At 45.1% G+C, this 11,949-nt stretch overlaps 1 protein-coding gene across 1 annotated transcript; it reads right to left on the bottom strand.

Moving 5' to 3' along the window:
* Window positions 1-529: 529 nt before the first annotated feature.
* LOC123407983 (coatomer subunit beta'-2-like) lies at window positions 530-10,340 on the bottom strand. The gene is made up of 5 exons (XM_045101225.1): window positions 10,255-10,340; window positions 8,081-8,273; window positions 992-1,387; window positions 770-901; window positions 530-682 (listed from the first exon to the last, which is right to left on the bottom strand). The coding sequence occupies exons 1-5, from the start codon at window positions 10,338-10,340 to the stop codon at window positions 530-532; spliced, it is 960 nt and encodes a 319-aa protein (XP_044957160.1).
* Window positions 10,341-11,949: the final 1,609 nt, after the last annotated feature.

Raw genomic sequence — 11,949 nt, 5'->3', positions numbered from 1 at the left:
CAGTAGGTTTTTTTCTATTTTTGTAGTGGTAGTTTCTTGCTAGGGTTGGTTGGAAAGTGGTATTTGTTTTGTTAAATACACATTTTTAATCCGTTAAATCCTTTATATATTTGTCAATCTAGTGTCAATAGGATATATTCTCGATGGTAGTGGACTAGTAATTTTGAAGCCCAATCTGGTGTCAAGTTTTTTCGTGATTTCACAAGGATTAAAGCTGAATGGGATTAATGAAGTATAGGTATATACAAAACTTGGTCATCTAAACAAAGATCGGAGCTTGTCAAAATTTTGTCTTCCAAATTGCTAAAGCTGAATTTGGATATTAGTGCCTCCAACAGAACAAAAAGTATCGTAATATCAATACTAGAAATTGGGTTACAAATTAACCATATTGATAATTTAAATTTCAAGTAATCAACACTCCAAATTCAAACAAAATACAGTGACTACAGGGGTGTTGATAATTTTTCGATAAAGGACAATTTTCATTGATTCATATTGAAGCATCGCGAGTGTTAATAATTAATAATTACCGGAAGGTGGTGGAGTCCCATAAACGAACTGACCCGTCCCATGAACCTGTAATGAGTATTGGAAGATCCCGATGGCAAAACGCAATGTTAACAACATCCATGTGCCCTTTCAGTGAATGAACACACCTCTGTGTCTCACAGTCCCAGATCTGACACAAGGAGCAAAACTCATGATTGAATAAATATTCTGTCAGTATGATAAAGGGCTAGTCTATTCTTTAGTGAAAATGCTATACCTTAGCAGTTTTGTCTTGTGAACCGGTGATCAAGTATAGCTTCTGACCCAGACTGAAGTAATCCAAACACATCACTGAATCTGAATGGCCAGACAATATGTGCTTACATTCACCCGAATGCAGATTCCAAAACTGCAATTTCAAGCAAATACATGTATCAGGAAAACTTGGAACATCCAAAATGATGTTTACTGCATGCATGCATAGGAAATCTAAACAAACCTTTACTGTATTGCCCTGGGCACTGGCAAACATATCAGTGTCCTTCGGGTTAAACGCAACTTGCTGCACAGTATCGCATTTATCAAGACAACTATTGGCATCAAATGTTTTTATCAATTGCCAGTCTTTTCCATAGTCCCATAGCAAAATTTTACCATCACAGGATGCTGATAGCACATAGGGCTTAGTTCCATGGATAGCCAAAGACTTGATAGATGTTGAGTGTTCATGTAGAACGTGGATTCTACTTTGTGAATCACAATTATACACGCAGAGTAGTCCACTAGTAAAACCAGCCAAAATCCATTGCTCACGGGCTATAAATTTAACCAAACTAACTGCAATGAGATAGATATCAAATGTTATATTGCTGAAATGTGAGATGGCAAAAATAAAAACATTAGGTCAATGTGGTGAAAGTCAGAAGCATGCCTTTTCCCCCCTTCAACTCAACCAATTCCACTTCCCGCGGGTAGATATGTGCACAGAAGTCAATTACTTCTCACATACGAGAATATTAAGCACGGTAACCGAGCAAAACTGAGATGGTTAGGAATGTTAAATAGCTGGAGTAGCCAAGTTCGACGAAGTGCTAGTCGAAATCAACATATTAGCAGTAGCATATGAGTAATGGTAATATCAGTTTAATAATTTATTGATTTGTGTACACCAGCAAAAATCTACACATATGGTTGACTAGTATGTATACACGTGCAATGCACGTCTTAGCAATATTGTTCCGATGATGATTCTTGTAAAAGAAAAAAAGAAGACGTATGGTACTTTGCAGTCAATTTCAGAGCAAAGAGAATATTCCATGTATGCATGCATAAATGAAAAGAAAATAAAAGAAAATTGGTAAGTGGTATGATATAATTCACCTACGTTGACACCCAGATATTTTCATAGGAAGAAAATATAGATGTATGTGATGGACCCCACAAATTATTTACTTTCTTTCTCCTACCGTATGCTTATCTTGTACACAAGCTCTCTGCCTGACGCCCTGGCGCATGCAACGTGGGGAGAAGATCCGAGGTGTGATGCGAACAGGTGATGGTTCCAGAAACAATAGATGCAGCTACAGGCTACTGTGCACTGCGAATCCTTTGAGTCTCAACCGTTCGATTTATGAGACCAACGGCTAGGATTGATGTTGTAGCAACAATTCAAAACTCGTACACTATAGAATAGAGATATAGATATATATATGCACAAGATTACCACGAAATCGCCATGCCAAGTGGTTTCCTTGCACTCTGAGGTCACCACGCACATGATTGCGCCGCTCATCAAGACCTAGAGTTAACAGTCCGGCAGTCCCCAACGTTCTGGTCTCATCAGCAAGATGTGTGAAGGCATTATTTATGTTCATATAATGAACAAGCCATCTGAAAACAGTACGAGGGAGAGATCCGTCCCAATGGTAACCAGTATGATTACCGGGCTAAATGTATCATCAATGCCATGCCTGGTTCCTAGGAGAAGCCCCAAATTACCCACTATGACCTTCAAGGGATCCCCAGGATTAAATAAGCTGCTCCTTAACCAGCTTATTCTAGAAGCCCAATCAAAAATCTAGATAGGAGACATCATATTCTCGAAGCCCAAAAAAGTCACCAAAGTAATTGGCCCTCAACTTATGCAAAAAGGGCCAGTCACCCAAAAAAGGCCATGCATGCTCATGGTCCATTTGGTGTGTCCAGTCCCTCCAGCCCATAACACCTCCAATTACTTGGCCGAGCAGGAAATTGCCTCCCCACATTGAGCTATATCTGGTACCATGAGGTAGTGAGTGTATACTTAGACGCATCACTTAGGAAATGACGAGCTTGGTTCTACTGCGATGAGAACAAGGTGACGTGGATGGTCGCCAGAGGTGGAGGGGAATGTTGGTTTGTGATACTGTACCCAGTCCCCCAATCATTTTTCTTATCAATTCCCAACCCTAGCCACCCATGCCTCCATCCCCTCTCAACACCACCGGCTGAAGCCCATGTGGCTGAAGGCGGTTCATGAGGTCACTATGGCTCGTTGTTCTCATCTCATCTCTAGATGGAACCTGTCACGGGTGCTACACTCCAAATCCCTCATCTTTGGTGCCTTCCCCCCTGTTGTTGCTCGTGTGGTGGTAGGTCACGTCCCCACCATTCTTATTTGACCCGCTTGGTCGTGGCTCGCGGTTGCTTTAGTTTGTACCGTCGAACGATTGCCCCCCCCCCCGCGCTATCCTCGCTGCCCCATCTAGTTGGTCATCCTGGGTCAGATGGCCAGATTTGGCAGTAGCTCTACCGGATTTGGCCGAGATGCCCCATGTCGGTTCGTATCCGACCAGGAGACTTTCATTGGTCATTGTTGGTTTGAGGTGATCAGGTCATGAGAGGCATAGGTCTCAATTGGCTTCATCTCGTGTTGTGTCTACTTCCCCTCATCATCGGACCCTAGTGGGTTTTGTCCCTAATGCCTGCATGCAACGTCCTACTACCCTCGAGTTGGTGCTCGTCCCCTCATGGTCATCCCCTCCATCTGGTTGCTCTGGCGGCATTGGACTGGTGTTCTTGGTGCTTGGCGATGTTGCATCTTGTCTCGCTCATGTGGTGGCATCTCCAGGCTGATGGTGGATCCTTGCCTTCGATGCTTGTGCTTCAGTTGCTATCGTTGTTGTCGTTATGGTAGTCGAGTTGATGTCGTGTTGGCCCTTGTGGTGCATGATTTTTGCTTCCTTACCTTGTGACATATTATGTTGGGACTCGTCTATGGATCGATCACATCAAATCACGATAAATACGCGCACACAAAAAACTGATAGCCAAAGGCCATTGTCGTGCCTTTCTTTTCTCCTTTTCTTTTCACGGTGTTACACCCTCCGTCGACCAATGCTGTTTATATATACACGGCCTTACTCAACCGACCCATGTAACCAATCCCTACACGGACTACTACTAGACGCAAACAATTACCTAGTTTACTAACTAATATAGTCCAAAGTGGACTAGTAATCACACGGAAACCTGGCCTCCACGTACCAAACCTGACACGCATCTAGCCAAGTTCATAGCAGTTTGAACCAGCTATAAACTTTGACACGATACTACTTCAAGATTAAAGTAACAATCTCTCCCTAATCTTAACATTGTCTTCCGCTCTTCTTCGGTCTTGGCTCGTTGAAGATTCCTCCCTTGTCGACTCATACATCTCGCACCACGACAAGTCGAATTGATAGGCTTCATTGATCGCAACAACTTCTTTCCAATTTTAACTTGGTGAATTTACTGATCACCTCAAATATGCATTGGACTACCTAATCATGGTAGTAACCTATGAAATACACCATCCGGTTGTCTACACCATCCACCTTAGCAAGATATATGCCGGCTCCTTGTGGATCACACCACCCCGTGCATTACATCATGCACTCCAACCTCATGTAGAGACATGGCCTCATTGAAGAGACTCACCTTTATTGGTTTACCGCCCCCACATAGTTGAACCTGATCCTTCCGTCGAGACATATAGACGACCTGGACGCTTCATCTTCAACGCCTCCTCACAGAGATGAGCACTTGGACATGTCGACTCTGACATGACGACGACAACCGACCGACCGTGCAAACCCGCATGACTCCTTGACTCCCTTGGACGACACGACCGAACGTGTTAACACACACGACTCCTTGACTCATATATTTTCTACAGACGATGATCTTGGGAACATACCGGCACCACACCCTGCACCACCGCTTCCGTCAACAATCTTCTTCCACTGCCTTCCCGACGACAAAATGTCATCTCCCTCCTTGCCACTCCACCGAACGATGATCACCTGAACCTCCTCGTCGTTGCACCACCTAGCGATAACATCGCCCGCCCCAAGGTGCTACTACATCGCCACCCTCGGCCAAGCGCATCTTCTGATACCAATTATTGAAACTCACCCACGGATCGACCACACAAAATCACTACGAACACGCACACACAAAAAATTGATGGCCACAGGCCCTTGACGTGCCTTTATTTTTCCTCCCTTTGTTTTCTCCTTTTCTCTTCATGGTGTTACAATCTCCGTCGACCAATTTTGTGTATATATACACGGCCTGACCCAACCGACCCATGAAACCAATCCCTACACGGACTACTACTAGACGCAAACAATTACCTAGTTTTACTAACTAATATAGTCCAAACCGGACTAGTAATCACACGGCAACCTGACACGCATCTAGCCAAGTCCATAGCAGTTTGAACCAGCTACAAACTTGACGCAATACTACTTCAAGATTAAACTAACATACTACTGTTCTAAACTAGGCTGGGTTTGCTTTGGCAGTCTCTAGGTCGTGGATCGCCAAGTTTTGGGTTAGTTATCCTTATGCTGTTTTAGTTTGTGTCGTGTCACTTGTATTGGGTCATGCCTTTCTTTGGCATTGTATAAACTTCTTTCTTAATCAAAGAAAACGAGGTTAGGCGGCTAAGTAGCCCGAGGACCTATGGTTAGACGATTATTTGGAAATTTTCTTTCCATTAAAGTACAAAAATCCGTCAAAATTTCCCGAGTACAACATGTGTTTATGTTCTTATATACTGAAAAAATTGTATTGCTCGTAAGAAATTCTGGAGTGAGTTCAGTCACTTGCCTTTGCATGGTAGTTCATTTGGAAAGACTTGCCTCCTTGGGTAATGACCATCCTGTATCGCAAGAGAAGGATTTTTCTTAATTAATGCAATCATAGTGCAAACAGAGAACTCAATTTCTGCACCAGCACGAGAAATTGATCCACTCACCATGGATCTATTGGATGCAGTTCTATTGTCGACACTGACTTTAGTTTGGATATGGTCTATTCGCAAACACCCATAGAGATTTGTCAGAAATATTTCAGAATTGGTTGCGCATAGGTTGATACAAATGAAAACCTGGCAAAGTCCCCTCAAAAAGAAAAAGAAAAAGGACAAAGGTTGGACTCACCTTGGAGGTTATAAAATCTATGGCCAGCTCGATGTGATGCACATTTCGGCCCGTCTTTGGTTTGAACATTTCATGTGCAACATCCTCAGTCGTCAAACTCTCCTCTACGATGGTGCTCTTCACAGTGACCACCTCAGGCTTCAAGCTTTTGTGTTTTTTTGAAGAAAAAAAGGTTACTAGAGGATCTAGCCTCGACTGTGGTGACAGAACTCCTTCGCTCGGTAATATGGTGCACTTCGCTGTACTATATATACTGAAAGCCACATGGTAATCAGTAACGTTGCATATCTTCAGTGTGCTTGACATGATTTGCGCAACAGGGAAGCGCAACTGGAGGGGGTCAACCTTGATCAGCTCACTGGGGACAGCTAATGAGCTTATCTAAAACAAATTAAGAAGTAAGCGCTCGATTGGTGGGAGTAGGATAGACATGCAATTGAAGAACTTGGGCTCAAGGTAACAAATACATCATTACTATTATCACTTTGATAGAAATACATCATTATTTAGTTCCAACATGTTTACGTCATCAATGACAAAAATGGAACTCGGACCATTATCACAACATTTATTAATACCAGCTTTCAAGGCACAAAATGTAACTCCGACCATTAAATCAAGGGCATACAAAACTGGTAGCAATAACCATTCAAACGCTCTGATCTTCCCGCTTTCCTTCCTCTCCTTGGTCTATTCTTTCCCTTTCTCCAGCACCATTTTCTTTTTCTCCCAGCCCCCTGTCCCCATTATCTCCTGGATCATGTGATCCATACTGTTGAATTGGATTCTACTTTGGCAAGAGCTGCATCATGGGGCACCCACAAACAGCTTCTTGCACAGCCACACCAGAGTGCGACCGGACAAGGTGCCGGTCAGGACCGGCGTGGCCCATCCCAGATGAGCACGGCAAGGGACAAGCAGGAGCTACAATGTCGGTGCGGTCATCTACAGCCTCATCTAACAGAGGGTATGATCGAGGCCGGCGACAACAGGAGCTACAACGTCGGAGCCCATGTTTATCTTTTTTCTTCTGTTGTACTACCACCAGTGAGTGGGCTCTTGAAGTACCACTGACATGCAATTAGCAATGGGCGCTGTCAGTGGAGGGGGTTTGCGAGCTGTCAGTAGAGGCTCACTTTGCTATAGTGCCTATTAAGTTTTAACTACCACATATCCGTAGATGCATTCAAGCATGACTTACTAGACATGAAACTAAGAAACATCTACTAAATAACACATTCTTCTGTTATATCAAAATTAACCGCCAAAGAAAAGTTGCTTTTGCTACATAGTACATGTCGATCCTATACTTGCGTGCCAGCTATAAATATAGTTAATCTAAATAATATTGTATTCCTTCTAGTTCCCTAAGAGTATCTAGAGGTGTATGGAGATGTGCTTAGCTTTACACAGGTTCGGTTTTTTTTTTCATAGATAGATATCATGGATGCTTACCTGTTTAGCACGACAGCATCATTAGACACCTCTGCTTAAGAGGTGCTGAAGTACCATGCAAAGATAATTGCATTCTAGTAGATCAAATATTTTTTTGTAGAGGAGGAAAAAACCTGGCATGTGCATCAATTGATGCACACAACCATATATTAAGCCAAAGCACTGGCTTACAGAAACACAAAGAAAAAGAAATCATGGCCAGTTGAACAGGCCTCTTGATAGTCTTTTCCAACATAGTTGATTAATGATGTCGGTATACTCTTTCACTTCAAGCATCCATCCATGAACATCTAGTGCTGTGGAGGTTCTAAAAGCAGTTGTTTTTTACATTGGCCTAGTCAAAATTTTACTACAAGTCTCTTTTTAAATATATATATCAGATACACAAACTGACAAACACGATAAGTATATATTTTCTAGGAGATTAAAATATCAAAATTACACTTAGCAGACAATACATGCACAAAACAACAACTTTTGGAGAATTGTGGGGAGTAGTTTGTAAAAACACTTGGAGAATTGGGGGAGTATAGTTTGTAAAAAAGATTAAGTCTGTCTGGCCAATTTGCCCCACTTATGTGGTCATACTGTTCTCCTCAAATCAATATAACTGACATTTTATAGAAAAATAAATGTAATACACTCTATTTAGTTATTAGGGAACTCACCTCTTCAATCATTTGACCTGTGTCTTCCTTGGAACCCATGACAGCGGCGGTGTTCTCTGCACTGCGATCCTTCTTGCCCTTCAGGCCTATTTCCAACCGTGCTAATCCTTTGGTGCTCTGCACACCACCATATTTCCTGTCCTCCAGGTCTATATCTACCAGTACTAATCCTTTTTCATTTCCGATCGCGATCCTACAATAAATTAACATGTTGCTCATTACATTGGGCTTTATACTAGAGATAACTGATGCAGAGGCTTGATGTAGAACTCACATTTTCTAAAAATAAGATTTTTGGCATTGAAAGAAACAGGGCCAAAGAAAAAACTAACAATTGTACTCCCTCCGTCCGGAAATACTTGTTCTAGAAGTAGATGTATCTAGGCTTATTTTACTTATAGATACATCCATTTTGTACATTTCTATGACAAGTATTTCCGGAGGAAGGGAGTGTGGATAGATTTACCCTTTTTGTACAAAAAAAGCAGTTTATGTGATTTTCTAAATAAAATATAGGGACTAAAATAGATTTTTTCGTAGAACTCAATTTGTTGAAATCAAAGTGGTACAATGCAGACCATGCTATTATCATAAACAACCTATGTTGTTACACAAAGGTCATAGATATAACGATATGTGTAATAATTGAATGACTATTCATTCGAACAATAAGTCTAATAAGATTAGAACTGCATCGGCATCAAAAGATTGCAAGCCTACGAAGGGCCATGACAAGCGGCATTCAGAAGAGCAAACCCCAGAATTAAACATACTCAAAGTGAAAACTACACTACTATATTTGCAGCCTAGTTCATTTTCATTTGCACTTACAAGGTTTTTTTTCGGAAGGGAGGCAAAGATTTGCCTCAACTATCAATTTTTTTTTAAGAAAAGGAGGTTAAGACCCTCGGCCTCTGCATCAATCGCTCAATACAGCCATCTTTATTACTTATTCAACAAAGGTCTGACAAGAACATACATCAAGCCACCCGAAGTCCCCACTCACACCTACAAAACGTGACAATGTGAAGTGCTCTCACTCTGCATATCTAAAAACGGTGTCTTCGCCGATCTATCCACATAACGTATCGGAACTAACAACCGGTGCAGCAAACCTAAAGCGTACACCACATGCACACGTTTTAGAAGTCGTCATCATCATCGAACCGCTGACCCATCTTCAGGAGAGAAATCCGCATCATCCATGCCAGTCCGGCCATCCGTCGACGCCACCATGGCGCCCAACGGCGCCACCTCCCTGCGCTCATCCATCCAGACGCGAAGACTCTATAAGACCTGTCGTGCGTAGCACCTGCCGAACATGCATGACAAAGCGTAGCACCCGTCGGCCAGGCATGACCTGACATCACCAGCGAAGCTCCGTGCAAGACGAAGACGCTCCACCGTCTGCCTCTGTCTTCCAGCGCTGCTCCACAAACAATCCTCCCTAGAGAGGAACGACACCACAATGCCGCCATCGTCCGATCTGGAAAACTAGATCCTAGGGTTTCCCCTCGAGCATCACGAGTGGATCGACCTCCCTGCACTCATCCATCCAGACGCGAAGACTCTGTAAGTTCTCTCGTGTGTAGCACCTGCCGAACAGGCATGACAATGCGTAGCACCTGTCGTCTAGGCATGACCTGACATCACCACCGAAGCTCCGTGCACGACGAAGATGCTCCACCTCCTGCCTCTGTCTTCCAACGCTGCTCCACAAACGATGCTCCCTAGAGAGGAACGACACCGCAATGCCGCCATCGTCCGATCTGGAAAACCAGATCGTATGGTTTCCCCTGGAGCAACACGAGTGGATCGACAGTAATTACAGGACGAAGCCTTCATCAAGGTAACGACGTAGAACGCCGCCGTCCACCGTCGGCTCCGTTTTCACCGGCAACTATGTCTCCCCGACTCGCAGCCGGGACTAGATGATAGATCTGAAGATCCGATCACCCAGCCTCAGGACGACCACCTCCGACGTAGGAGATGACCACCACCGCCATAATCCTCGTGATGCGATGCAGACCCGGAGTGCCTCCGCGAGTCGTCGCCGAGATGCAGCAGATTGAGGACGAGATGCAGCCGCCCTCCTGGACCTGAAGGTCGTAGATCGAGCCCGGGACGTATCCCGGCCGCCGCTGCCGTCTTCTCCTACCGACCCCGCCGGCTACAGCAGAGTCCCCCCGACACGCCCCGGCCGCCGCTGCCCGCCATCCTCGTCATAAGGGGTCCAGGTCTGGCCGCCGCTGCCCACCATCCTGGTCATAAGGGGTCCAGGTCTGGCCGCCGCTGCCCGCCATCCTCGTCATAAGGGGTCCAGGTCTGGCCGCCGCCGCCTTAGATCCCGGGACGCAAGAGGAAGTTCGCCGCCGCCGCGCCACAGGGCCGGCGGCGGCAGAGGAGTGAAATGCGCGGGGGTTGAGGGGAGTTGTGTGGAGACAGCCCGGTGCCTCAACTATCAAACAAGAAATAATAGACTTACACAAAAGCGCCACAATTATGTATAGTACACAAAACTACCACAACTGGGGCTTGGGTAACGGATTGGTATCACATTGTTTGTGTTTTCAAATCAGTACCGCTTTTCAAGCATGGCATTACTTATCGCATTAACAGCCGCTTGACCACTGTCTAACATAAATAATAATTTGCGAGGCCGGTTACTCGCCAATGACATGGCACTGGCACATGAGGCACATGCCGCTCGTGTTGACTAGGACAAAATCGGCTTGGTGCATCGGCTTCGCTTATAACCTATTCAACACCAGAGCTAGCGCAGCCAAGGAGTCGTTCCTAGCGGCGGTGGAGGATGGCACGACGAGCAGTCAGAGCGTGGGTTGCGGCGGCGGTGGAATGGGTCCCGTCATCATGTCCTCGTCGAGGAGCACAGCGGTGAGCGGGGCACACACGCGAGCTCCCCCAACATCTCACCCGAGAGGCGGTTGCCGATGAGGTAGAGCAGCTTGACGTTAGCCTGGCCATAAGTATGGCAGGCAGGTTTCAGAGTAATCTAGGAGTGAATCATTCGACTTGATTATTCAGCTTGACGTTGCGGAGTGCAATGGGAAGGCCAGCGGGGACATGCCGACGAGCACATTCGACTTGAGGATATGCAGGTGCCTTGAGCGAGGTTGAGGCCCCCGAGAACGAGCATGGTGACATGTCCGACAATGTTGCACAGGTGCAGAGCTTAGGCACTGTGGAGAGGTGCCACGACAGGCAATTGAATGTGTCATGGGCTGCCTTGAGAGCGAGAATCTTATCTGCATCGCTGTCGTCTCTGATGTTAAAATAAATTCTAGGTATGGGGTCGATCCACCTAGGAACAAGACAATAACACGATGACGACATCAAGATTTGTTAACGAGGTTCGGCGAACTCGCCTATTTTCCGAAGCAATGATTACGGGTGTTCCTTTCCGAGATACCGCAACACTAGCCAACCGGGCGCCGGCAGAAGCCGTCGGCTCCCCCTTGCGAGCCTGTCGCTATCTAGTCGTCATGGGTTACAACGTGGGGTGCCTCCTCATATATAAGAGGCCAAGTGTACAACGTGTCCGAATATGACACTACATGTATCCTACCCAAACTACAACACCAAGTCCATATGTAATCCAACTCGTACATCAATATTTGACACAACTCTAACAAACTCCACCTTGACGAATATTTTCATCACTTTGAATTTGTCCATGCATCAAACTTCCATGTATTCCGGACTTGTGTTGTCTTCTTCGTAGCTTACCCAGAGCTACCCGACGAGTCTGCTCCAGACCCACCGCCTCCGTGGGAACCTGCTGCTACTCCTGCAACTCCAGTCTTCATGACTCCACCTGCAATAGTGCTTCCTTGCAACTTGTAAAGATG

The sequence above is a fragment of the Hordeum vulgare genome, chromosome 7H (genome assembly GCF_904849725.1).
Source record: "Hordeum vulgare subsp. vulgare chromosome 7H, MorexV3_pseudomolecules_assembly, whole genome shotgun sequence".
Classification (NCBI taxonomy): domain Eukaryota; kingdom Viridiplantae; phylum Streptophyta; class Magnoliopsida; order Poales; family Poaceae; genus Hordeum; species Hordeum vulgare.
The sequence above is the reverse complement of the archived record's forward strand: the minus strand, read 5'-3'. Positions and strand labels throughout refer to the sequence as shown.